Source organism: Neopsephotus bourkii, unplaced genomic scaffold (assembly GCF_033783945.1).
Source record: "Neopsephotus bourkii isolate Nb327-2 ecotype Australia unplaced genomic scaffold, CSIRO-AGI_Nbou_v1 NB_1770, whole genome shotgun sequence".
NCBI lineage: Eukaryota > Metazoa > Chordata > Aves > Psittaciformes > Psittacidae > Neopsephotus > Neopsephotus bourkii.
Genome location: NW_026902244.1, coordinates 1,250,520 through 1,278,457, shown reverse-complemented (window position 1 = coordinate 1,278,457; position 27,938 = coordinate 1,250,520). Strand labels below are relative to the sequence as shown.

General features: G+C 46.9%; 1 protein-coding gene and 1 long non-coding RNA gene across 2 annotated transcripts; both read left to right on the top strand.

Annotated features, from left to right (window-relative positions):
- LOC133226219 (uncharacterized) lies at positions 1-27,897 on the top strand. Its single transcript, XR_009729445.1, has 3 exons — positions 1-733; positions 1,771-1,878; positions 27,796-27,897. It is a non-coding gene; the product is annotated as an uncharacterized LOC133226219 (long non-coding RNA).
- LOC133226215 (zinc finger protein 3-like) lies at positions 16,380-20,966 on the top strand. Its single transcript, XM_061379464.1, has 3 exons — positions 16,380-16,865; positions 19,536-19,589; positions 19,923-20,966. Exons 1-3 carry the CDS (start codon positions 16,778-16,780, stop codon positions 20,648-20,650), a joined length of 870 nt encoding a protein of 289 aa, XP_061235448.1. The 5' UTR covers positions 16,380-16,777; the 3' UTR covers positions 20,651-20,966.
- Positions 27,898-27,938: the final 41 nt, after the last annotated feature.

The following is a 27,938-nucleotide window of genomic DNA, read 5'->3' as shown; positions in this document are numbered from 1 at the left end:
CAACAGTAGTTACAGGTTTGGGTAAAGGCTTCTTAGAGCCAATCAGATGCTCCATGGCATGGAGAGCAAAGTCGCAGAGCTGGTGAGTGCTGCTTAACATGAGTGTTTTGCACGAGATGGGTGCAGAGGCTCTGTCAAGTGAGTTAGCAGATGTGTCTTGTAGAATGATGATCTCTGGGGTCACGCTGTGTATGTCTGGCCATTGGGAGCTTTGAGCCATTGCTGCTGCTCTTAACTAGTCATGTCTGAGGCTTGATCTGGTGGCTTCCTTTGGGTTGGATGGAATGTCAAGCCACCTCCAGGCCTCTTGCTGTCTGCAGGGTGGTGCTGAAGTGCTCTTTGTAGCTCTGCTCTCACCTGCTCCTCTGTGCCGTTTGCTGCAGGCCTGTCAGCATGCAGAGGCAGCACACCCTACCTGCAGGACTCTGCCTGTCTGGAAGTATAAGATAAATTGGAACCACTTTCTCTAGTTTAATTTTGGGATCTGCATTTCTTGAGGAGTGCCTGACTTGAAGCCAGCTGCGCAGGAAGCCAGGATGCCGCCAGGACTTGTGCAGCTGTGCTGGCAGGAGGCTGGCTGTGCTGTGAGGCAGGCAGGCTGTTCCTCTGGGCCCGCAACCAGCTCCTGGCTCAGCCTGGGCAGGTTCTGCCTCTGTGCTTCAGTTTCCCTTCCCCATGGTGGATGTTTGGAGCTGTGACAAGTTTGCTGACCTGGTGTGGTGCTTGCTGTCCAGTGAGTGATCAAAATGAAAATAGCGCCCTTGAACCTGGCTTCCTCTACCCTCCAACTGGGGAGGCTGTGCTGTGTCCTATCTTGTGCTGCAGGACCCTGGAGATGTGGGGCTGCTTCCCTTGTGACTTCTGTTCCTGCAGTGGGCATCACAGAGTACTGTACTGTGGTCAGCCCTCTCCTTGGGGAAGGCTCTGTCCCAGTGAGCCCAAGGACTGTGTGATCACAGGGGAAACCATCACCCTGGTGATGTGTCCTCCAAACTGGGTGCTCAGACCCAGCTCCCAGTGCTCCTGGCCGAGTCCTGTGCTGGAGTACGGAGAGCAGTGGAAGTGGCTGTAGAACAGGGCTTCAGAAACTGAGGGTGAGGAGCCAGAGGGCAGTTAATGTATAGCTGGGGTGCTCCATGTGAGCTGGGAGCCAGCAGCTGATGTGCTGGTGCTGGCCCTGTGCTGAGCAGCTGTCTGCCTGGTCTTCTAGCCCTGAGGGGGCTGACCTCGAATGGGAGAGTCTGAGGGCTGGCTCTCTTACAGTGAGTGCTTTCCACGAGCCTGGATGCAGCTTAGTTCCTTGTTGATCTGGCAAGGCTGCCTGTAAGGTGATGGTGCTGCTCTGCACAAAGCTGATTACAGGTCTATTTTGTAAATGAGGTGGGTGGATTTCTGCTTAAGAGGAACCTCAGCTATAAATCTGTTGTCTCACTCCTGCTTCTGGGTAGGTCTTTGGGTGCCCTGCTACATCCATGGAGATTTTTTTGTTAGTTTCCTTTCATGAAACAGGAGGGAGAACTCAGTTACTTCTGGGGTTTGAAGTAAACGCTGCTAGGCAGGAGAGGAGAGTGTGAGTGGTAGCAGGAGCCATCTGCAAGATTGCTTCCTTGAAAATGCCTGCTGTGCTGTGGAAATGGCCAGTGGCTGCTTCTCACCACTGTGCCTGGTGGAGCAGCTCAGAGGCTGCTTGCTGTATGGCTCAGCATTTCAGACCCATCCCTTCATGAAGGCAGCTTCCCTCTAAAACTCCTCTGTGGTTTTGCCTTTCAGGTTGTCTCATCTCCAGCACTAACCAGCAATACCATCTGCAATGGAGAGCGCAGAGCGGGGAGAAGGGGACATGTTGCTCTATGGGGAAACAGAAGATGATGATGTCAGGTGAGTCCTGTCCCACAATGTGGCACAGACAGTATTGGGTAAGGCAGGGGACCTTCCAGGTTAGGGGGTGTGATCTTTCTCCTCATGAGAAAAGGGGTGGGGGACTCCAACAGCTGATTAATCAAATATATATGTGCTGTAAATTTGTTTAATCAAAGTTTTTCAGCAGTGATGGGAAGGAGCAATCTGGCTAAAGCTGGCAGCAAGCTGTTGGTGTTTTTTTAGTCTCTCCTATTACTTGGCGCTCAGAAATGCTTTGACCATTTGGCAGTTGTGTTTGTGCCTTGCTGGCCAAGGCGAGCCAGTTTTCCATGATTTGCTGGGCAGACTCATGTGATGGCAGGTTCTTGGTTTGAAAGATGACCCTAGAGGTGAACTATGCTCCAGTGAGCTGCCCCTCTTGCCTTTGCAGAATGCCCACTGGTTTAGGCGAGACTGTTGTCTTGGAGGTTAGTTTAAGCAATGAATTCACACACACATGCTCTGAAAGTCGAGGCTTCAGACTTGGGAAGAGTGAGCAGGATGCTTCCCAGAATACCTAGGTATTCTGTGCTGGTTGACTTCAGTTTCATGCCTGCCTGGCTGCCTGGCCACTGGTGGCTCTGGAGTGTCTGTGTCTCTTGCAGCTATCTGTAACAGACTAGTCAGAAAACCTGGTCAGTGTCATTTCCAGAGTGGACTGATCTTAGGCTGTAAACTGTCTGGGACTCTTGTGGAAGTCTTTGACCCTAAACTGTCATCAGACCTGGGGAAAAGGGGGGGTATCTGCTGGGAGGATGGGCTGTGGGAAGGGTCTGGTCTGGCCTCAGAAGGAGGGATCCTGGTGGATGGGAAGGAGGTGACCACTGATGAAGCTCTTCTCTGTCAGGTCTATTGCAGGTACTGTGTGTGTATGGGGACCTCCTAGCAAAGCCTTCTGCCACATGTGGTGAATTGTCAGGAACGTGGCATAGTTTTCTTGCCTGGCTTTCACATCATTTTTCCTCACCCACCTTCTTGTGCAAGAGCCGACTTTGTTATGTGAAAAGGACAGGGCTCGCCTTAATTGCCTTTTTAGTAAATGTTTTTACCCTCAGCGTACCGTGTATTTGTCTCTCAAATACACACTTCATCCCTGAAAAAACTTCAGTCCTACTCACCAGTCTTAATATGGGAAAATAAGTAAGATCCCTTCCCAGCTTTTTAACTCTCTTTTAGGTACGACTTGCATTTACAGTCAAAGCTTTTGTAATCAATTATTACATCTTCAGTTAATGCGGTGTCACAGTTCAGTGGATGTAAATTGCAGTCATTCAAATAACACTGTGTCGTAAATAACTGTTTAGTATTTAAACACGGTGAATTTTAGGCACTGAAAGTGTCTCCATCCTCCTGTCTTTGTCATCCTTAAAGTTTGCACCAGGGCAGTCTCTGCGTAATGCAGAAAGATGACATAAATACTGCATCTGTGCTCTCAGGGTTTGAAGGTAACTGCTTTGTGGGGGCTTGGCACTTCCTTGTTGCTGCCATTGACAAACTGAGATGTCTCTTGTAATTCTGAAACTTTCCTCAGATGATGAGAAAAGGATTAAAAATCTTTTATGGCCTTCCAGACCACAAGGATATTTCTGACATTCACTGTAATTCCCTGACAGAAGTCATTCAATCCCCTGCTTCATTACTCCGTAATCAAAGGCAGCCTTCCCAAGCTTGCACCGGTGCTGCTGTGTGCCGGTGATGTCGTGTTGCCAGCCAGTTCTGTTTGTATACATTCATGTGTTTTCTTGCCTTCCTAATGCAGGCTCATTTGTCTTGGAAAACGCATTGCTTTCATTTTTATTTCCCGTGGGTAGTAACAGCTATGAGAAACACTTCCAAAGCTGCAGAAGAAGCAAACCAAACCCAACTTTTCAACTAAGGTACTGATTTGCTTTTTAAGGTAAAGAAAGGAGCAGGTATGTTACTGGCGTTGTACAAATCTTGTCTTGCCAATATACATCATGTGATCCCTGATTGAGCTTCAGAACACACTGCTTATAAATTCACTGTGACAGTGAAATGATCAGCAGCACTATGGGTCATCCTTTGCAGCTACCACCGCATTGATTTGTGTGCTGCCTGAAAACATAGCCTCTGTAGGTTTATTCTGAAAAGCTGTGCTGCAGATGTTTACGTACCTTCTCGCATCTTGCATCTGAAAAGAGAGCTGTTTTCTTACACAGGCACAGTTCCGTGCATACACGTATTTCGGAACATATTCCTTGTCTTAATGCTATGTCTTGAGTGGGTGTGATGCATGGCTAATGCAGTAGTGAAAGTATATGAACCTGTAACAAATGGTTATCAGCGCACCTCTGGCTATGGTCATGTGCCCAGCGCTGTTGCTTTTGCTTTATTGACTTTTTCCCTCATTAAAACCCTGTTAGGTCATTTAGATGAGTGACCTCCTATTTCACAAATGGGTTAAAGCAGAAGTGCTTTTTCATTGGCAGGCATCTGGAGCTGCTGCATATCGGTGTGGGAAACTGTGTGGGGAAAAAAAAGGGAAAACTAAGGGGGAAAGCAGGGGAGCTTGAGCAGCTCCCGTGTTTGAGAGTGGGATTGGTGCCGGGGCAGGCAGGCAAGTGGGAAGAGACATGCTGACAGAGGCGACTGAGGGCTTGCTGGACCCTCACTGGACAAACCATTTTATGCCTCTATGCAAACGCCTGTAGCACGGGGAAGAAACAAGAGGAATTACAGATGTGTGCATATCTACCGGGGTATAATATAATACGCATCAAATAAACATGGTGGGATGGCTCCTATGACCGGAGTGTTGGAATGGAAGGTTACAGGCTCTTTACAAAAGACAGGCCTGGCACGGGGGGGAGGGGGAGTTGCTATTTAAGTTAGGGAAAGGCTGGAGGGTATGGAACTCTGTCTGGGGACAGGTAAGCAGTTAACAGAGAGTTTGTGGGTCAGGATTAAAGGGAGAACAGTGATGTGAGACATTACTGTGGGGATCTGTTGCATACCGCCTGTTCAAGAGGAATCTGCAGATGCAGCACTCTACAGACAGATAGGAACAGCCTCATGCTCGCAGGCCCTTGTTCTCATGGGGGACTTCAACCACCCTGATATCTGTTGGGAGGGACGGTATGGCCTGGCACAAGCAATCCAGGAGGTTCCTTGACTGTGTGGAAGACAACTTCCTTCTGCAAGTAATAGAGGAGCCCACAAGGGGAAGTGCCATGCTTGACCTCGTGCTCACCAACAGGGAAGGGCTCGTTGGAAGCGTGACGCTCCAGGGCAGCCTTGGATGCAGCGATCATGAGAAGGTCGAATTTGAGATCCTCAGGACAGCGAGAAGAGCTTGCAGCAAGCTCACTGCCCTAGACTTCAAGGGAGCAGACTTTGGCCTTTTCAGGAACCTGCTTAGTAAGGTTCCATGGGATGTAGCCCTAGAGGGCAGGGGGGCAGACGCTGGGACTGGGAGAATGGAGACCTTGGGCCCACTGTAGGAGAGGATCTGGTCTGAGACCATCTTAAGAACCTGAACCTACACAAGTCCATGGGACCTGATGAAATCCATTACTGGGTCCTGAAGGAGCTGGCGAATGAAGTTGCTAAGTCACTGTCCGTCATATTTGAAAAATCATGGCAGTCAGGTGAAGTTCCTGACAACTGGAAAAAGGGAAATATAACCCCCATTTTCAAGAAGGGGAAAATGGATGACCTAGGGAATTACAGACCAGTCAGTCTCACCTCTGTGCCTGGCAAAATCCTGGAGCAGATTCTCCTGGAAGGCATGCTAAGGCACATGAAAAAAACAAGGTGCTTGGTGACAGCCAGCATGGCTTCACTAAGGGGAAATCCTGCCTGACCAATTTGGTGGCCTTCTATGACGGGGCTACGGAACTGTTGGACAGGGGTAGAGCAGCTGATGTCATCTACCTGGACTTGTGCAAAGCGTTTGACACTGTCCTGTGTGACATCCTTCTCTAAATTGGAGAGACATCAGTTTGATAGCTGGACGACTCGGTGGATAAAGAACTGGCAGGATGGCTGCATGCAAAGAGTTGTGGTCAATGGTTCAATGTCTGGCTGGAGACCAGTAATGAGTGGTGTCCCTCAGGGATTGGTGTTGGGGCTGGTCTTGTTCAATGTCTTTGTCGGTGACATGGACAGTGGGATTGAGTGCGCCCCCAGCAAGTTTGCCGATGACACCAAGCTGTGTGGTTCGGCTGATACACTGGAGGGAAGGAATGCCATGCAGAGGGACCTTGACACGCTTGTGAGGTGGGCTGATGCCAGCCTCATGAAGTTTAACCATGCCAAGTGCAAAGTCCTGCACCTGTGTCGGAGCAATTCCAGGCACAGCTACAGGTTGGGCAGAGAAGAGATTCAAAGCAGCCCTGAGGAGAAGGACCTGGGGGTGATGGTCGATGAGAAAATGAGCCGGCTTCAGTGTGGCTCGCAGCCCAGAAAGCCAACCGTATCCTGGGCTGCATCAAAAGGAACATGACCAGCAGGTCGGAGGAGGTGATCCTGCCCCTCTACTCTGCTCTTGTGAGACCTCACTTGGAGTATTGTGTGCAGTTCTGGTGTTCTCAACATAAAAAGGACATGGAACTGTTGGAACAAGTCCAGAGGAGGACCACGAGGATGATCAGGGGCTGGAGCACCTCCCATATGAAGGTAGTCTGAGAAAGTTGGGGCTGTTCAGCCTGGAGAAGAGAAGGCTGCGTGGAGACCTCATAGCAGCCTTCCAGTATCTGAAGGGGGTCTATAGGGATGCTGAGGAGGGACTCTTCATTAGGGACTGTAGTGACAGGACAAGCGGTAACAGGTTAAAACTTAACCAGGGGAAGTTTAGATTGGATATAAGGAAGAAGTTCTTTCCTGTAAGGGTGGTGAGGCACTGGAATGGGTTGCCTAGGGGAGCTGTGAATGCTCCATTCCTGGCGGTGTTAAAGGCCAGGTTGGACAGAACCTTGGGTGGCATGGCTTAATGTGAGGTGTCCCTGCCAATGGCAGGGGGGTTGGAACTAGATGATCATAAGGTCCTTTCCAGCCCTAACTATTATATGATTCTGTGATTTGTATAAAGCAATATTAATTAATCACAATGATTTAACATTAATGGTAGACAAAAGCCTGAACCTCACTCGGTTCTTATGTGGGGAGCCAAAAGAAGGTTTAACCCATAACTGTTTAGAAGTTATACAATACCATACCAAGATTCAGGAGGTTTTAATGGAAGAGGCCCTCCCGGAAGGTGAAAGGATGAATCAAGCCTTGAAACAAACTTTAACTAATGATTGAGACGCAAATCTCCTGGGTAAAGTGTTTGCCTTGAGCATTGTTACGGGTTTGAACACAACCCAGATTGCGTTTAGGGGTATCTCCTTACGAAATGATGTTTGGATTCGCTTTTATGACAATCCAAAAGGAGACCGCTACTTATGAAGGAGGAGAGGCGAGTATCAGAAGACACATCACCACAGTAGCTCAGACTGCAACGTTTAAGATCAAAAGGATGGATTCCTCAGATAATGTCTTTAGACTTTAAAATTCGTAACATTAACCCTGGGGAGTGGCTATTGATTAAGACCTGGAGAGAGCAACCTTTAACTCCACGATGGGAAAGTCCCTTTCAGGTATTGCTGACAACGGAAGCTGTGGATGGACCAGAAAAAGAAGATGGACCGATGCCAGCAGGATTAAAGGACCTGTGGCAGAACCTGTGGAGTGGACTGTTGTATCTGTGCCAGGTGACACCAAACTGATTCTCAAGAAGAGGACTATGTAGTAATATATAGGTGATAACTCGCGAATACAGGGAGGCAAAAGGTTAAGGGCGAGTTTATGACTGATTTCAAATTCCTTCGTGGGATACTTAGAGGAAACTCCGGTTTTCTTCCTGGGGAGGTAATATTCCCCAGTTTGAGGGATCTGAATTACATTATTCAGATAAACAAGAGGAACTGGCTCTGGCTTGTGATGCTGTAATAGAGGAACGAGAGCCTTCACCAAGGTATGTATATATTGTGTCTAAGACACCCCAATACAAGACACACTAGTTGGGTGTTCTGTCAGTTTAAGACTTGTAAACAGAAGTGATATTGCAGCTCCCATAATAGATACCTGCTTTGTAAGCTGTGTTGTAAAAATTCACCCCAGATTGAATATAGACAGCCATTACGGGATGCTGACGTACTTACTCTCCTCTGTGGCTGAGAGTTACTGGTACCATTAGAGTGGGAGGTAACCGAAGATAGGTGGGAATCCACTATAAGGGGCTGTGAATAAAGTCTGCGTGAAAGTTGAATAGGAGAAAATAAGATGGCCGAGGGCAAGCCCAGGTTGGCCTCTATGCCTGCCACCGAGAAGCACAAACATGCCTTGGCTGTGGGCAGCAACCCCACAGGCCTAAGGGGTGGAGGTATATGTCATACTGGACCTCTGATAGTCTTATGGCTCCTATCCCTGTCACAAGTACGAGCCTCCTCTGATTGCACAGAATGTATAAAGACTGCTTTGAGTGGCCACTTGACCATGCAAACTTTAATCTATCACACCCATTATCAATGCAGTGGAACCCCACTCGAGATGCGCACCCATAACAATACAGAGTATGCTAGATGTAATGTTGAAGGCAAGATAATATGTTACGATCCTAAAGCGAAAGTAAAGGAATGGTGGTTGGAAGTGCAGTCCCTGGGGAAAGACGGAATAGTAGTAGGGCGAGCTGAAATTACCAGCGTAAATAGCCCAGCAAGTGTAATCTTTGATGCTTGTGAAGCAATAGACAGTGGCAAGTGGGTAGGAGGATGTGGAAGTATGGAATGGGTGTGAACCTACTCCCATGATCGAAAATATATGTGCTCCTCTTGGAGGTACAAATACAAATGGCAAGTTCTGATTGTACAAGGAACTGGAATTAGTGTACTTCTTGGACCTGTGCTATTTGGTCCACAGATTATACCCCAGGAAAGTATACCCAGAGACGACAGGAGTGAGGACATTGGGTAGTTAAGCTAGAGAGGCTGACAGCCCCAAACAAGTGCAGGAGAGACCAGTGTAACCCACTGAACTTAACCATAAATAAACCCAGAACCTGGAATGAGGATTGGAAAATGACCGAACACACTTTTGGCCTGCAGATTGAGAGCACTGGGTCAGACCCAGGAACTCTAATCTGTATTAAGATCTAGGAAGCTGTACACTCAACAAGGAGGAGGAATGACTGTTCTTTCTATCATGAAATGGAAACTGGGGCCAAATATGAAATTCCTACGATTGCCAGAAATTTATTTGCGAACTTGGTAGAAAATAGAGAAAAAGTTCTCAATATAAGTAATTGTTATGTTTGTGGGGGTACCAATATGGGGGAACAATGGCCTCGGGAGTCGAAGGAAATTAGTATTACTGACAATAATATATGGAACTCAAGCAAAGTCCAGAGAGCAAAACAGTGGGTGCCACAGAGGAGTATCATTGGTCAAAACTGTTGGCAAAAGCCCCCTGGGAGACAAGGGATAAAGCCAGTGGGGGATTTAACTTGTGAAAACAATAGAATTCGGAATGAAACCAGCAAGAAAATGGACAACTTGTGGCCATCCTTCAGATATTGCAGGTGGAGGGAAAAATTGGGACTTCAAATAAAAATCCTGGGGATAAGTGGGAAGCTCCAGAAGGACTATATTGGATCTGTGGTAAATGTGCATACTCTGAATTACCTGGGAATTGGACCGGAACATGTGTTTTGGGAACCATCTGGCCAAGTTTCTTTTTATTAGCAATATGCAGGGGGGAACGATTAGGGGTGCCAGTCTATTGGGATGTATCTGAAATATCCCAGGTAAAAAGGGACCTACAGATTGGAAACTGGAAAGATGATCAGTGGCCCCTGGAGCGAATTATTGCATACTACGATCCCGCCTCCCGGGCTGAGGATGGATCCTCGGGATACTGGCCTCCTGTATACATATATATGCTAAATTGCATAATTAGGTTTCAAGCAGTCCTAGAAATTGTGACTAACAAAACTGGTGGTGCATTAACCATCTTAGCCAAACAGAACAGCAGAATTTGCACAGCAGTATCAAAATTGCTTAGCCCTGGATTACCTTTCAGCCCAGGAAGGGGGGTGTGTGGGAAATTCAATCTATCCAACTGTTGTTTACAGGTAGATGACGAAGGAAAAGCTATCGAAAAGATAATGACTGAAATGAAAAAAGTCGCACATGTTCCGTTCAAACCTGGAAAGGGTTTAACTTGGATATACAAAAATGGTGGAACGATAACTGGTGGAACTTTGGGGGGCTAAGAGGAATCCTGCTGGGTTTTCTTTTATTAGTAACTGTTATACTCGCTGTACCTTGCGTTGTTCCCTTGATGAGTAGAATGGTCCATAGGACCATGGGGCAATTACGGTTTGAAATAATTAACTCTTGAGGGAACAGAATAAAAAATTAGAATGTTAAAAATTCGGTCTTGTGATGATCCATTTGAGGAGGCAAGACTGATCTTCGAAAAAAATGAGCGAATGAGAAAAGCCAGACATGGAAATCATGGCTCAAGCCAAACAGATTAAGAAAAAGGGGGGAATTGTGATAAACACATAAATGTACCATAGGCGTTGCTATGTGGATATAACTGTATGAGTTTGCAAAGCTCGCTAAAGACACAAGATCAGACAACAAGTTGAAAATGGCCAGAACTCTTGAGCAAAATGGAGTCACATAGCAAAAGAATTTGTAAAGGTAAAAGAAAAGGGGGGGGGAGCTTGATATGAGGAAAGCTAGTGCCTGGAAAATATAGGGTCAAAGTTCTTTTAGCTTAACTTCTTTTGAAGAACAATATTTGTGTTGTAAGTCTATGGTGAGATAGCAGAATTTAGTGGCCCCACTAAACCTGAGTGAATTACTTCACACCATCCTACTTACCAGTTCGATTGGAGACAGTGCCTCCCAAACATCTGTGAGCTTGGGATATTCCTTGTCTGCCAATCCTGCAATAAATTTTGTGCGAAGGTCACACTGGTCTAAATCTTTGCCAGCTGTCAGAAAAGTCACAGATGTGGCTGGTTTCAGCTAGTTTTGTTATTACTGGGGCATCCAACTGTGCCAAAGGTGAAAAGTGCACCATGAGGAACACTGCTTACTGCATCTTGAAGACCCCTGCCCACATGAGGAAGACTGCTTACTTCATTCTCAAGACCCCTGCCCACAGTCACCGCAGAGCAGTGTGCAGACACCAAGAGGAGGAGATTTATGGTAATACCTTCCTGGAGTTAGTTTTAATATTCCCCACCTATAGGTGGGAATTACGAATATGTATACGGCTGTGGCATATCAAAGACGAACTCCAGTTCTGGTGAAATCTGAAGACCTTTATTTCCCATCTCACATCCCTTTTATTGTCTACTAAGTGATAAGTAGTAACTTTTTACTCTTTTAGTCCCTTATCATTCCGATTTAGCAAAACTACTAAGGGTTACAAATATTCACACTGTTTGGTCTGTCTTTGAAATGCACATCCTGCTTTATCTTGCAAATCACCTGCTTTGTTTTGTTAACCTATCTTTACTTGTCATTGATCTCTTTGCAGTTCCCAAGGGTTAGGCCTGACCAGGGCATTGACACCTGGTATTTTCTTTACCACTCCCAAGGCTTAAGCCAGACCAGGGCCTGGATCCATTTTGTTAACTATTTCTCTCCGTCACCCACATCTCCCCCTTTCTGTTTTACAAAAAGACAGCTTTTATAGATTTATGATGTACTTTTGCCAAAGTTTCTATATTCTCCATTAACTGTTGTAGCAAACAAGGCACACAGATTAGCATACCTAAAAAGATTTAACAAAATAACCCAAACAAGGCACACAGATTAGGATACCTAAAAAGACTAACAAAATGATTAAGATAGGGGAAAGCCATCCTGTAATGCTCAAGCCAGAAAACGCTTTGTTCAACCAATTCAGTCCCTTATCTTCCTGAAGGTGTGCTGTCCTTGTTATTAAGTCCAGAATGCTTTTATGGATGATCTGATAGATTCATGCAGCACATACCATCAAAATCTTCACACCCATGGTCTTGAGCTAACAATAAAAATCAACAGCATTTCTGTTCCATAGTGAGGCGTGCCTCATAGAATCACTGTCTCAAAGCAACCCTGTTATCCAGTGGTACCCTTTCCAGGCTTAAATGTTCCCACTCTATTACTAGTGGCAGGAAAGTCCAGTTGTGATATGCGCGCGCACAGATGCGTTCTCCGTTGACTGGTTCTCCAAAAAGAGACTGGTTAACTTTGTACAGTTCCCACGGGTTAACTTCAAACCAGCAATGAATCGGGATCTATCTTCATTTGCAGCCGTTGTTTGTATGAATGGACGGGTACATCACGTGGGGATCCATCAGGCTCGTCGACCTGTGGAGAACACAAGCATAGCCTCTTCCCCAAGTTATTAACTTATAAGGACCTTCCCAGTTATGATTTTCCAAAGACATTATGGTTACTATAAAGGGTTCTTCCCCTGGTATCAGATCTGAGCCTACATGGGTTATTGCAGAAAAATGCCTAATCACTGGGGGGACATTTGTGCCCATCTGTAAATCATAACTGTATAATATAGAAAATTTAAGACAAACAATGCTTTATTGATTCATGCATTTGGGGTCTCCCCTGTCATTCCCCCATTTTTCTTTTACTAAAAGTTTGTTGCGTTTTGGTGGGTTTTTTTAACAATTTGGTGTGCCTTCTCTATCACTACTTGACCTCTGTAATTAACATAACCACCCACTACTCCAGGCAGCATTATTTCAGTAAGATTAGTCTGACTGGAAGTCACTTGAACCTTTATAACATGTGGCATACCCGTGAATCCTACACACCATATCACAGGTCAGAATAATGGGGGATTTAACAAATGTGCCAGGTATACACGGGCATTATGAATATCGCTAATGCAATAGTGAAAGTATATAAACCTGTAACAAACGTTAATCAGTGCACCCCTGGCTACCATCACACGCCCAGCGCTGTTGCTTTTGCTTTATTGACTTTGTCCCTCAATAAAACCCTGTTACCTCATTTAGAGGAGTGAGCTCCTATTTCACAGCACGCAGTCCACCTACAAAGCTCCAGAGCTCTGCTTTGTGTCCTTTGGATGCTTTCTCCTTAGAAAGCGCTGGCTGCTGCCATGTGCTGTTCATCGAGCTCCTGCCATGAAGGGTCTACATTGCCCCTGAGGTGGGCATTTGCTGTTGGTCTGGCACGGATGAGCCTTCCCAGCATGCATGCAGAGCTGAAGCCTTCCACAGGTACTCCGAGAGAGACCCTTCACCTGCGGGGACAGCCTCCGGCAGCACCAGCACCACATCCCTGCCCAGGAGAGCAGACAGAGCTTCAGGAGCTCCGGCAGCAGGTGGGGGAGGCTGTGCCGTTGTCTGAGCACGGGGGGAGCTGCCCTTGGTGATATAAGGAAAGCAAGTGCCTGGAAAACATAGGGTTAAAATACTTTTAAGTTAACTTAGTTCTAACATAGATAACAATGTTTGTGTTGTATGCCTGTGGTGTGATGACAGAATTCAGTAGTCTTGCTAACAAGAGTGAATTACTTCTTTCCATCCTTCTAATGAGTGAATTATTTCTTACCATCCTTCTAATTATCATTTAGATTGAAGACAGTGACTGCTGAACACCTGCCAGCTTAGGATATTCCTTGTCTGCTCATCCTGTTCTGCTTGCCATAAATTTTGTACAAAGGTCACACTGGTCTAAATCCTGGCCAGCAGTCAGAAACTTACAGATACGCTGGTTTCAGCTAATTTAGTGATTGCCGGGGCATCCCACTCTGCCAAAGGTGAAAAGTGCACCATGAGGAAGACCACTTACTGCATCTTGAAGACGACCATTGGAGGGCACTGCGCAAGCACCAAAAGGGAGGATACTTATCATAATGAGTTCTTAACGTAATTGTAATATCCCCACCAAACTCTTGGGAACCTAATGAAAATGCATGTTTGTTTGTAATACATATCTGCTTGCTTAAGCCCTCAGTGTGCAAGTTAGGAGGAGCATTCCTCCTTTCACCCAGCGCTGTAATAAACATACCTGCTTCATAACTCTTGAGTTATGGAGTTTGATTCCATGCTTCAGTTTTGCACCCCAGATGGGACAATCTCTGTCCGGCTGTGGGACCTGCTGAGGATGGGACTCTTCTGGGCACCCCCGAGATTTTCTGGGGGGACTCCCCCACTCACTCAGATCACCGCAGGGGCAGACAAGGACCATCACTAGTGAATCATCAGCTATGTTTGAACTAGGTCAAGGGTATGCCTGTAAGTTGTGAGGAGATGTCCTATGTGAGGTAAAGAGGGCAGGTGCTCACCCCAAGGGTTGGGTTGGGTTGCATTGGTTTTTTAGGGTATGGATACAAGGATCACTGTGCTAACGGCTTCACAAACCTTTGGTGGGTAAACACTGGCATAAAATTTATGTGTTACCAATTACTGGCTTAGACAACATTCCATGTGAAGTGGGTGATTGAGAGGCGGTCCTTTGTGTGAATGAGTGTTTTGTGTGAGTGAGACCTGCCATAGCTACGAAGCAAGTGTGGAGTCCTAATCCACAGTTCCGTGTTCACTGCAAGGAGAGTGGCCAGAGAGGGAGGAAACGTGTATGTCTCATGAAATTGAACCTATTGTTGAGTTTTGGTGTCCTATCCATCGTGATATTGTGTGTGATCCAGTTTTCATCTTTGAATGGTTTGTTTGTGAGGATAAAGTATCAGTGAAATTTAGTCAGGATTTTTGGTGTGTTAATTGCCTGGGAAATTGGTCTGATTGGCACTGGATTGAACGTTCGGGTGAGTTAGTACGAGTAGTTTGTGGAAACCTGGGAGAACTGAGGAACCAGTAGAGCAATATTGGGGTTAACTGTCAGAGTAGTGATCAAGCTCCCAGGCGCAGGGCTGGAACCAGCCCTTGCCCTATCTGTCATCGCTGTTGTTTGGATTTCCAAATACAAACAACAAAGTACAAATACAAAATAACAACAAATACAAATATTGTGTCCTGCTTGTTCAAAATATATTATCTCTTTTGGTGGTAGACAAGCGGTTTATTTACAGAACTGTTTGGAATTAGGGTGTATCCGTTGTGGGTGCAGCACTCCATTATACCTTTTACTGTGGCTAAGATATTATTGTTGTAGGGCTAACCGTGTCGTATATCTTTAAAGGCTTACAATGGGAGGACAGCAGAGTGGGGGAATTCTCAAAAGAGCCCTTTAGGTTGCATTTTAACTCATTAGAAAGATACAGGTGGTCCACCGGGAGGAAGTGTGAATAAAAAAACCTTGATTAAATATTGTAATCAGTGGTGGCCTTCATATAAATTGGAAGATGGGGAAAAGTGGCCCTTCAATGGAATTTTGAATTATAATACCTTATTACAATTAATATTATTTTTGAGATGAGAAGGAAAATGGGATGAAGTTTCATATGCTGAGATGTCCTTTACCCTCCAGAACCGTCCTGAATGGCAGACGGAATGTGGGCTGGAGGCTCCGCAATACCAATGGTGTTGGCTCTGGAGATGGGTAATAGGAAGGAAGGAAAAGAGAAGTTAAAGAAAGAGATGTTGATCGGCACGTAGTATAGAGCAGAGATGTACCAGACTGGGAAAGGCAGGGGACCCTGGAGGGGGGATTTACCAGAATATTATAAATGTGAATTACAAACTCACTCCTCTAAACAAGATAACAAGGTTTTATTGAGGGACAAAGTCAATAAAGCAAAAGCAACAGCACTGGGCGCATGACCGTAGCCAGAGGCGCAAGTGATTAGTATTTGTTATGGGTTTATATACTTTCGCTACTGCATTAGCCATATACATATTCATAATGCCTGCGTATAGGCGGGGAATATTATAACTAGCTCCAGGAACTTATTATCCTAAGTCTCCTCCTCTTGGTGTCTGCACACTGCTCTGCAATGATTGTGGGCAGGGGTCTTGATGGTGAAGTAAGCAGTCTTCCTCTTGTGAGTAGGGGTCTTCAGGATGCAGTAAGCAGTGTTCCTCACAGTGCACTTTTCACCTTTGGCACAGTTGGACGTCCCAGGAATCACACAACTACCTGAAACCAGCCATATCTGTGATTCTTCTGATAGCTACCAAGGATTTAAAACAGTGTGACCTTCCTGCAAAATTTATTGCAGGATGGGCAGACAAGGAGTATCCCAAGCTAGCAGAGGTTTGGGAGGCTCTGTCTCTAAACTAACTGGTAAGTAGAAGGATGGTGTGAAATAACTCATTTATATTTAGTGGGGCTACTAAATCCTGTTATTTCGCCACAGACTTATAACACAAACATTGTTCTTTAAAGATAAAGATACTTTAGAAGACTAGTGTGAAACAATTAACTCATGTTAAGTGGGGCCACTACATTCCACAGACTTACAACATAAACATTGTTCTCTTTCTACGACCTAAGTTAAACTAAAAAGTACTTCAACTCTCTGTTGAAGCCGTAGGACGGCACCATCGCCACCGGCAGCCCAGCGCCGCCACCTTCCTCCGGCCTTGGAGGCGAAGGCAGCGCCCGCCGTTGGTCGCTGCCGTCACGGGGCAGCGCCCCCTGGTGCGCCGGTCCAGCCGCTGAGGGCGGGCCTGGCCGGGCCGCAGGGAGCGGGGCCTGACCCGGTAGGGCTTGGCCCGGAAGCCCGCCCACCGCGGCCGCGTGAGCTTCCCTGGCAGGGGGTGCTGCGGGGCCCTTTGCTCTCCTCTGCACGCCTCCTGGAGCCGGGGTGCCTGCTCGGCGCGGAGCCGCTAGCTCCCGAGCCGCGCCGCTGGTAGCGGTCGGTGAAAGGCCAGCTCGCCTGACCCTCTTCGTTTCTTTCCCCGGAGCAGGCCCCCGGAGCGGAGCCGGAGATGCTCATGCACATGGATCAGAAGGAGGAACTGCGGTTGTCCCGGCCCCGCTCCTGCGAAGGGAAGAGTGCTCTGAGCGGCACCTCAGGTAAGGGCCATGAGTGTGAACCCGTCATGAGAAAGAGTGCTGCGGGAGCACCAGCGCCCCCAGAATGTACAAGGGCGGCGGTGCTGGGTTGGAGCAGGGCCTGTCCAGCTTCACCTGCTGCCTGTGACAACGGTATTCATAGCACCACAGGCCACCAGGCTGGGAGGGATCTCAAGGATCATCCAGTACAACTTTTCCAGGCAAAGCATGACCTGGACTGGATGTCCCAGTGCCCTGTCCAGCTGAGTCTTTAAAGCATCCAACAGTGGGGAGTGCACCTTTTCCCTGGGGAGATTATTGCAATGGCTGGGTGTTCTCACTGGGAAAAGTGATGTGTCCCTGTATCCTTTCACAGGCCTGAGGCATCTGTGGCTTCAGAAGCTCCTGAACTAGGCACATAACGTCTCAAGATCTCTCTTCTTGCCTTCTCAAGCTGCGCACATTGTAGCATCCATGGCAGCTTGCAGCAAGGAGTTCCCCAGCTTATTTAGGTGATTTATGAATTGCTGCCTCCTTTAGTTTGCTTTGAAAGTGCCTTTTACTGCTGGCAGGAGTTCTTAATTTAGAACAGATGGTGCAGGATAGATGCCAAACCCCCCCACAGGCCACTTGTGTTTTTACAGTCCTCTGTGATACCCCTATCAGCTGTACCTTTTCCCAGCAGAATGGGCAGTTGACTCCTCTCCTATACAGGATCTGTTCTGTGCCTCTGATGGTTCCTGTCATGCCTCTGTCTTCCTCAGCTCTGTCAGAGTGTCTCTGACATGGGGGATCCGTCCTCCCCCTTGCACACAGTCAGAATGTGGGGTTTGAGCTGCAAGGCAGAATTACCTTCTCTTCCCTATTGTTTTCCCCCCAGCACTCATTGATGCTTGACTGGCTGTGTTGTGTGCCTAGGAGCTGCAGTTTTCATCCAGCTGCTCAGACTCCAAGGTGCTATTCCTGAATGATATCAAGAACATCCTAGGCCCAGCCTGGTGTAAGTGCATGCTGTAGAGGCTGTTCTCCTCTGAAGGTCTTTGTTTAGCTGCAGTGACCGTCCCCTGTCACCTGGTTGGTCAGTATCTCAAGGCTCTGCCACGGTTTGTAGTCAGCCTGTGTGTTTTTAGCCCTGAGGAACACAAAATCGTCAGCAAATGTTTCCACCTCCCTTTTCCCTTCCTTTCCACCCTGTCAGGTTCATTCATGCCTCAGCAGCTTAGCTTCTTTACCAGTTTTGGTGAAGGATGAATGTCTTTCGGGAATGCTTCTGGACCCCATATATCCCTTTTCTCTGCTTACCTGGATCTTGCCTTGTAGCTATAGCACTGGCAGTCTTGGGCATATCAGAGGTCTTGCCATCAACCTAAATTGGCATGGGCTGAGGAAGAACCACATTCTTCATGTCTCTCTTGCTTATTCATTTTTGCCAGTTCAGCCTTATGCTTCTAATATTAAATCCTCATCATTGTGACCTTGCTCTTCTTCCACTTGAAATACTTGCAGTAAGCTCCTGTTTTGGTTTTGATCAAACCTTTTAGCGACAGCATGTCCTAGATGCCAGTGAAAGTACATAGTAGCTGAGAAGTAACAGAAATGATTGTAGAAGCGCTAGAGCCATGACAATAATTGTAAAAAGAATCTTGACACTCCTGATCTTCCCCCAAAAGTACAGAACACCATAGAAAACTTAATTGTCATGTACTTCTGAAGGCTTTTTCAAGGTCTGTGTAAAGAACCAAACTTCTGTGTAAGTGCCAAAGTTAGCATCTCTTTGGGCACAACGGCAACAGAACAACTTTGCTAGCTCCACTGTCTACTCAGTAAGTCTGACGAACAGGTCAATAGCTTTATGCTGTCCTGCCAGAAACATCTTCTTTCCATCCTGTCTGTGGCTATCACCTTGCTCTTTTCCTCCAGGCCTGGCTGGAGTAGCTACAGGCAAATGGAAATACCTTCATGGTAAACAGTAAAATTGCAGTTTCTGTTCCTCTCAAGGGATGGTTTTAATGAAAACCATGTGAGGTAAGAAATGGCATCACTACCACAGCAAGTTGCCACAGAAGGTATCTTAGGAGTTCACTGTGAAATCATATTGTGATGTTTTCTTTTGCTTCCTTGTAAGAGGATAATGAAATATGTACATATATCAGTCTGTGGTCGAACTTCTAGACTCTTCTTCCTTTATTGCACTGGCTGCCCAGAGGAGCTGTGGCTGCCCCATCCCTGGCAGTGTTCAAGGCCAGGTTGGAAGGGGCTTGCAGCAATCTGGTCTTGTGCAAGGTGTCCCTGCACGTGGCAGGAGGCTTGAACTGGATGTGATCTCTAAGGTCCATTCCAGCTAAAACTATCCTGTGGTTTTATGATTTTCAGGTACAACATCCTGGAAGAGCTAGCATCTTTCCCATTCAAGCAGTAAACTTTTGCCTCCAATACGCCAGTGATTTCACTAGACTCAGGTCACGTGAAGCATGCTGGGTGATTTACAGCATTTGATCCTGGGAACACTCTGAAAATTCCACGGTGTAGTTTGGAGGGAAATACCATGTCCTGAACGCAGGATATACCAGAATGTTTTATACTTAAAGTCAATCTATCTGCTGAATTTTTAGCATTTGGCCACTTGGGATTTGCCCTGTCCAAAGCTTCCAGTCCTGCCTGTGACTTCTCTTGATTCTCATTTTATTGCAGCTGAAGATGGGATTGTGAGCACAAATGAAGAGAATGACCATCAAGGCATCCCCAGGCCAGTGGAGTCCAAGGATTTATGTTCAGTACTCTCTGAGGAGAACAGTTCCCGGAGTCCTGCACAGAACCCTGTTCTCCCACGCAGGTCAGAAAGGATTCAGCGATCTCTGGGGAAGAGGCAAAACCAAGTGACACTGTGTGGAAAAAGCTTCAGGAGGCTGCCGGATGTTATCCAGCAGAGAAACCCTTCCATGGGGAGACTGACGATAGATGGGGACTGTGGGAAGAGCATCCAGCATCAGAGAATCCACACCGGCGAAAAAGCGTTGACCTGCTCCGAATGCGGGGAGAGTTTCCAGTACCGGTCATATCTCATCCTTCACCAGAGGATCCACACAGGGGAGCGGCCCTACGAGTGCTCCGAGTGCAGGAAGAGCTTCAGAGAGACCTCGAAGCTGATCCGGCACCAGGTAACCCACACTGGGGAGAAGCCCTACAAGTGTGCTGAGTGTGGGAAGAGCTTCTCCGAGAACTCAAAGCTCGTCCAGCACCAGTGGGTGCACACTGGGGAAAAACCGTACGAATGCAGGACCTGCGGGAAGAGCTTCTGCGTGAGTTCAAGTCTTATCCGGCACCAGGTAACCCACACCAGGGAGAATCCCCACAAGTGTGCTGAGTGCGGGAAGAGCTTCTCTGAGTACTTGAACCTTGTCCAGCACCAGTGGGTGCACACTGCGAAGAAACCCGATGAGTGTAGGACCTGTGGGACGACCTTCAGCTCGACTTCAGCCCTGAGACGACACCAACGGATCCACACTGGGGACAAACCCTATGGGTGTATGGATTGTGGGAAGAGCTTCGGCCACAGCTCCACGCTCATGAAACACCGGCTGATCCACACTGGGGAGAGACCCTACATCTGCACGTACTGCGGGGACAGCTTTCGGCAGAGTGCCCACCTCATCCGGCACCAACGCATCCACACCGGGGAGCGTCCCTACGTCTGTGCTGAGTGCGGAAAGGGCTTCAGAGTGAGCTCAACGCTCTTCCGGCACCAGCAGATCCACAAGGATTGGGGAGCCCTAGGTGGGGTGAGTGTGGGGAGCAGTGGGGTCTGATACCCTGTGAGCAAACCCTGGTGTCTCCCCCTCCCTTTGACCATCCTGCTTGTGGAGGGCAGAAGCAGTTTCTTCCTAGGAGAGTGAGCCCTCAGAGATGAAGAAGGGGAGAGCTGGTGGAGGGAGCTGATTGGAGGTTTTGGGGCAGGTGCCAGGAGGAAGGTGCCCAACTCCTTTCAGTGGTGGGCAGCCCCAGGATGAGGAGCAGTGGCCATGAACTGAAACAGAAGAGGTTTGACCTCCACACAAGGAAGAACTTGTTCCGTTGCAGTGGCAGAGCACTGAGCAGGCTGCGCATCATATGCTCCATCTCTGGGCATATCCAAGCCCTGCCTGGACATGTTCGGGTGCCCCTGCCCCAGCAGGGCTGGAACTGGGTCACCTCCAGGGTCAGCTCCCATGGCTGGTGCCGCTCACAATGACCCTGCGCAATAGGTGTTTGTTGAGCTCCGCCACGTTGTCTTCCCCGACTGTGTGTGGGTTCATGCCGTGTAATACTTACTCTGTGAGGCCCCATTTCCAGCCCCAACAACCTCCCCAGGGGAGGAGGAGAAGGTGTGAAGCTCTTCTTATGTGAGTGCCAGGTTACCTTTGTGATGGCTCTTCAAGCTGCTAGGACTGTGGTTCTGGGGTTTGTCTCCACTGCAGTTATGCTTGGGTAGGTTATGCTTCAGTAGGTGCAGCCACGTTCTGCTGCTTGTTAAAGCAAGGATGCACGTTCTGCATGTAGGGAAATAGCCTGAAGTTTTAAACTGATTGAACAGCAAACTTGAACTCTCTATCACCTGGGTGTTTGCAGATTACTGACCTTCTCTCAAGGGTGCCAAAGCAAAGCCAGGGCTTCAGTCCTGTTTCCCTGCCACAGCAGTTTCTACTTTGTTCAAAAGGCACTGGATTGTTGGGATTAAGTGTCTTCCTACCCTGAGAAGGATGGCTGTGCATCTTGAGTGTGAAACTTACTGTGGAAATGTGTCAGGGGCAAACTAAGTGCTGGCTAGATGAGATAGGGATGTTTTCTCAGAGGGTTTGAACACTGTTTTTGGGAAATAAATGTCTGGAGTGCTGAGATGTTTTGTACCAAGCCTTGTCTCCAGTCTCAAGCCCCACTGTCCTGCCTCTTGTAGCTGTTGAATTCCTCCCAGGAGGCTACTGGTAGGGCACCAGGAAGGTATGTGTTTACCCTGAACATTCAGCCAGGTTTTGATGAGCAGAGCTCATGCACCAAATGAAATGACATTCCAGCCTCTGCAGTGGAAGTGGGCAGCTGCTCGAGCCTCCTTCTTGTTGATGATTCAAAGAGACCTCCAGGAACTCGCCAACAATGTTTTCAAGCTGACAAGCAGGTATTCTTTATTGCAGCACAGGGAGACACGGGGGATAGCTCCTCCAAGCGTCTCTCTGGTGAGCATCAACCAGGCTGTGATTATATTGTCCTTAAACATACATGTTCCTTAGATTACATACATTACATCATACTTCTTGAGAATGCCTCCTGTATGCCTACAAAAATGTGGTAGTGGGGTTTTGGACCCCTGGTGGTTATTTCTTCATCCCATTGTTTTAGGATCGTTGTCTTATCAGTCATACCTGCATTCCTGCAGAACCCCCAAGGCTGAGAAACCCCACCCTGTTTCTTGTAGGAATATAGCCAAAAGTGTTTAGTTATGTCCAGGATCCCCAGAGCTAGAGCACTCATGAGTTCTGTCTTTAAACTTTTAAACGTTTCTTCAGCTTGATCTGTCCATTTTATAAAGATTGAATTTTCTTTTAGCAGCTCATATAAGGGTCTAACCAGAACACCACAATCATGGATCCAGGGCTGACACCATCCTGTCATTCCCAGAAATGTCCGAATATCTTTAACTGTGGAAGGTCACGGTGTTTGAGAGATTGCTTCCTTCCAAGCTGCTCCAAGTTCTGGTTGTCTTCCTGTTAATTTTGCATCCTAAATAAGATACTCGAGTTTGAATTAGTTGAGCCTTCGATTTAGATACCGGGTATCCATTTAGCCCCAGAAAGTTTAACAATTTGACAGTCCCCTGAACACATTTTCTCTCAGTTTTGGTAGCAATTAACAGGTCGTCCACATACTGTAGTGAAGTTCCTGTCTAGGTGGGTGCTTCCCAGGATTCTAATTCTCGTGCCAATTGATTTCCCAAAGTGTTGGACTGTTTTTAAATCCCTGAGGTAACACTGTCCAAGTGAGCTGTGTCCTTCTTCCTGTTTCAGGGTTTTCCCATTCAAAAGCAAATAAATTCTGACTTTCTTTGGCCAGGGGAAGACAGGAAAATGCATCCTTTAAGTCCAGAACAGTAAACAACTCCTGATTAGTATTCAATTTAGATTAGCTACTACTGGATGAATATCCTGCACAATTTTGTTGATTGCTCTGAGATCTTGAACTAATCTCTAACTTTTTCTATTGGATTTCTTTACTGGCAAGATAGGGGTATTATATTCTGATTCACATTCAATTAATAATCCATATTTTTTTTAATGATTTCTTTGATTCCCTTTTGATCCTCCAATTTTAAGGGATATTGTTTAGCTGGGCATCCCCCCTTTTATTTCCACTTTAACAGGCAAAGCATTTTTCAACTTGCCTGGAACTTCAGATGCCCATACTCCCAGATATACCTGATTAAGGATTTCTTCTATTTCAGGGAGGTCCTCCTGTTTGCTTTTCTGTTGAATTAAAGATAAACCCAAAACTCCAATTAATTGATTGGTTTTGACTCTTAATTCCATTTTGCCTTCTTTAAATGTTGCTTCTTGCCCTAATAAAGATTTTCAGAGAATTTGGCACGCATAAAAATTTATGCATGTCTATTTGTTTTCCCAGTTTATACTCTAAAGCTTTCAGAAAGAATGTGGGTTGGTTTTTTGAGGTTGTTTTTTTTGTGCTTGTTGTTTTATGTTGTTTTGGGTTTTTGGTGACCAGTGTCTCCCACATCTGTAACAAATTCTTTTCCTCTGATTTAACGTCTAAAAGGTTGCTCCTGTATTCACTTAAAAATTCCACTTTATTTCCTCTAGTCCCTAGTTTTAATTTAGTGTGTGGATCTGCTAGGGTAGATTCCCTAGGTGCCTGCCAGTCTAGTTCCAATTCAGTCACCAGAGCCACACCATGGAGCTTCCCCCAGGGCGGTCTCACTTACAATGGCCAAAGTCCTTACAGTATGCACACTGGTTCCATCCCACAGGAGAATTCTTTCTCTCACCTCTGCCTGACATTCCTCCTCTACCTCTGCCTCGTCCTCTTGCATTAGTTCCTCCACCAGTTTCTACTTGTCCCAAAGCAGCCACTGTAGCCATGCTTATAGCACAAGTCAGCTCTCTCTTCTCTATCTGTTCCCGATTCCTGTACACTCTCCATGCTTTTTTAACATTCTCACATCCTCCTGCTCTGTTGCCAGTGACAGCAACCTCTTCCTCCTTATCAATAACAGATGGGGCAAGTGCCGAGAGTGCTCCTCTCGGAGGTACCTGTGATACGTAATCCCCCAACCTATCTTCCCGATTACTCTGTCTTGTTTCTGTTTTCTTTTTTTTTAACTTTAAACATCATTCCCCCAATATCCCAGGCTGAACAACATCTCTCCAGCTTAGCTTTCTGTTTTCCCCGTCCTTTTCTAAAGCCAAAATTAGGGATCTGGCAGAGCTATATTAATTTCACATTCTGTCTGCCACTCTGGGTGGTTTCTTAACGTAAAAAACATATCTGCATACATCACTTCATCCCATTTTCCTTGTTGCCTTAAAAATAACGTTAATTGCAACAATGTTTTATAATTCAGAGTTCTGTTTTTTGGCCATTTCTCCTGATCCTCCAGGGTATACAACGGCCACCATCGGTTACAATATTTCATCAGTATTTTCTTATTTACTGAGCCCCCAGGAAACCCTCCCAGTTCTTTCCAGTGTGCCAAAATGCACCCTAAAGGACTCTTTTTCAAGATCTCTTCACTCTGCAGATTTCCCATTATCAATCTTGCATTCACACACACACACACACACGCACGATCCCACAGGCAAACTCCACACAGTTACAACACTTGAGACAGAGACTAAAATTGTATCGAACAGCAACAATTAACAGTTATAACATCCTGCCACCAATACCAAAATCACAAGACCAATATCATCACTGTAACAAGCCACAAAACAGACACACTCCACACAGTTACAACATTTGAAACAGATAACAATTAGTAATGCAGTTATAACAGCCTCTCACCAATACCAAAATCACAAGACCAAAATCATAACTATAAGAAGCCACAATATAAGTCAAATACCAGTAAAATCCATAAACCGTTCCCACAAGACACCCACTGCGTCTTGTAGGACCCAAACCACAAGATGTCCCCTGCTTCTTGTGGGTGCATACCAAACGGAAGCTAGCAGCCATGTATATGCCTTTATCTGTGAGATTTCCTATCTCGATTTACAGAAGGCTTCCAAACCTTGCGTACGCTCACCAACCCTACCCAATTACCAATTTAGTCTTTATGCAAGATGCCCCCTGCACCTTACAGACTATACAAAAGAAAAGAATACCCTTTATGAAGATGGTCCTTGTCTGCTCCCACAGTGATCCAAATGAGTCAAGGGGTCCTTCCAGGAAAAACCCCTGAAGGCCCTAGGGAGCCCTGTCCTCAGTGGGTCTTGCAGCCGAGCACAGAGGGTCACATCTGAGGTGCGATATTGATTCGGAAAAACCTCCAGGAACTTCCCAACAAAGTTTTCAACCTGACAAGCAGGTATTTTTATTGCGGCACCGGGAGACACGAGGGATAGCTCCTCCAAGTGTGTCTCTACCAAGCATCAACCAGGCTGTGATTATATTGTCCTTAAACATGCATATTCCTTAGATTACATACATTACATCATACTTTGAGAGAATGCCTCCTGTATGCCTACAAAATGTGGTACTGTGGTTTCAGACTCCTGGTGGTTATTTCTTCATCACTTTCTTTTAGGATCCTTGTCATATCAGTCATCAGTAACCACCAGGCGGTTCTGGCAAAGCTTATCTTAATAATTTCCTTTTCTCTATAGTTGCTAATAAAGCCTCATATCTGTAAGGTTACTTGTTTACAACCCTATTCTTCAATCAACCCCATTCTTCAGTGAGTAGGACACGGCCTCTTCCAGGGGAGCAAAACCATGAGAAATGAGGGCCCTGAGCAGTGACCATGTTGTGGGCTTTCAGCTACCAGTTTCTGAATAAAAGGGATGTGTAATGGTAAGGGATACCGTGATTTTTACTACGCTTCCTCTGAGTTCTCATGTGATACCCTAGTACTGAAAAGGACAGGGGTTTGATTTGTGCTGACTTGTCTCCTGAATTCATGGCTCATCATGTCTATGCTGGATGGCACTGGGAAAAATCTCAGCTTCCATGTTGTCCTGTGTATGTAGTGTCCTCACCTTGGGCTGAAGGGACTGGTGGTGTCACTGTCCTGGCTATCACTGTAGAGGTGATCATGTCAGATGGAGGATCTGCAAAAACAGTTGTGGGAGATACAAGTCTGACTGCACCAAAGTTCTTAAATGACTGTTTGTGTGCTAACCCCTTCTTCCAGCAGCAGACACTGCTGCTGGAAAAGTAATTCACAGCTCTGAATTGTGCTTCTGCAACGGTTGTTACACCTTTGGGTAAATGCTTCTGAGAGCCCAGCAGATACCCCATGGCATCTACCTGCAGGACTCTGCCTGTCTCGAAGTATAAGATAAATTGGAACCACTTTCTCTAGTTTACTTTTGGGATCTGCATTTCTTGAGGAGTGCCTGACTTGAAGCCAGCTGCGCAGGAAGCCAGGATGCTGCCAGGACTTGTGCAGCTGTGCTGGCAGGAGGCTGGCTGTGCTGTGAGGCAGGCAGGCTGTTCCTCTGGGCCCACAACCAGCTCCTGGCTCAGCCTGGGCAGGTTCTGCCTCTGTGCTTCAGTTTCCCTTCCCCATGGTGGATGTTTGGAGCTGTGACAAGTTTGCAGAACTGGTGTGGTGCTTGCTGTCCAGTGAGCCAGAGGGCAGTTAATGTATAGCTGGGGTGCTCCATGTGAGCTGGGAGCCAGCAGTTGGTGTGCTGGTGCTGGCCCTGTGCTGAGGTTGGTGAACTTGCAGCTGCCTGCCTGCTCTTCTAGCCCTGAGGGGGCTGACCTCAAATGGGAGAGTGTGAGGGCTGGCTCTCTTACAGTGAGTGCTTTCCAAGAGCCAGGAAGCAGCTTAGTTCCTTGTTGATCTGGCAAGGCTGCCTGTAAGGTGATGGTGCTGCTCTGCACAAAGCTGATTACAGGTCTATTTTGTAAATGAGGTGGGTGGATTTCTGCTGAAGAGGAAACTGGGCTATAAGCCCGGTGTCTCACTCCTGCTTCTGGGTAGGTCTTTGGGTGTCCTGCTACATCCATGGAGATTTTTTTGTTTGTTTCCTTTTGCAGAAGAGGAGGGAGAACTCAGTTACTTCTGGGGTTTGAAGTAAACCCTGCTAGGCAGGAGAGGAGAGTGTGAGTGGTAGCAGGAGCCATCTGCAGCATCCATTCTGACTCCTCACATGCAGCACAGCCCAGAAAAGGCAGAGCAGTGAAATCTGTCCCTGCTTTGGAAGTTCCTCTGTGTATACTCCATTGCAGTGAAGGTGTTTGTCTCGCTGTGAGCTGCCTGACTCCTGCCCTAATTCACCACTGCTTTCCTCTAGGGAAAGCTCTGTACCACTGTGCAAAAGAAGTATCTCTGCTCAGAGTCTGGCATTGGATGAAATGTTTGGTAGCACCAGTGGAAAGCAGCTTGCTCACAATTTTGGTCCAGATAGCTAATGTGGAGGTCTCTGATCATTTTCAGTCAGGAGCCATCCTGAAGTGGGAAACCAAATGCTGTGTGCTGTGTTGTAGGTCTCCTCTGAGGCTAACATTTGGTGAGCTGGGTGCTGTTAGTGCTGAGGTTCACTGGGGTAATTGAACTGAACAAACAAGATTGCTTCCTTGAAAGTGCCTGCTGTGCTGTGGAAATGGCCAGTGGCTGCTCCTCACCACCGTGCCTGGTGGAGCAGCTCAGAGGCTGCTTGCTGTATGGCTCAGCATTTCAGACCCGTCCCTTCATGAAGGCAGCTTCCCTCTAAAACCCCTCTCTGGTTTTGCCTTTCAGGTTGTCTCATCTCCAGCACTAACCAGCAATACCACCTGCAATGGAGAGCGCAGAGAGGCGAGAAAGGGAGATGTTGCTCTATGGGGAAACATCAGCTGATAATGTCAGATGAGTCCTGTCACACAATGTGGAACAGACAGTAT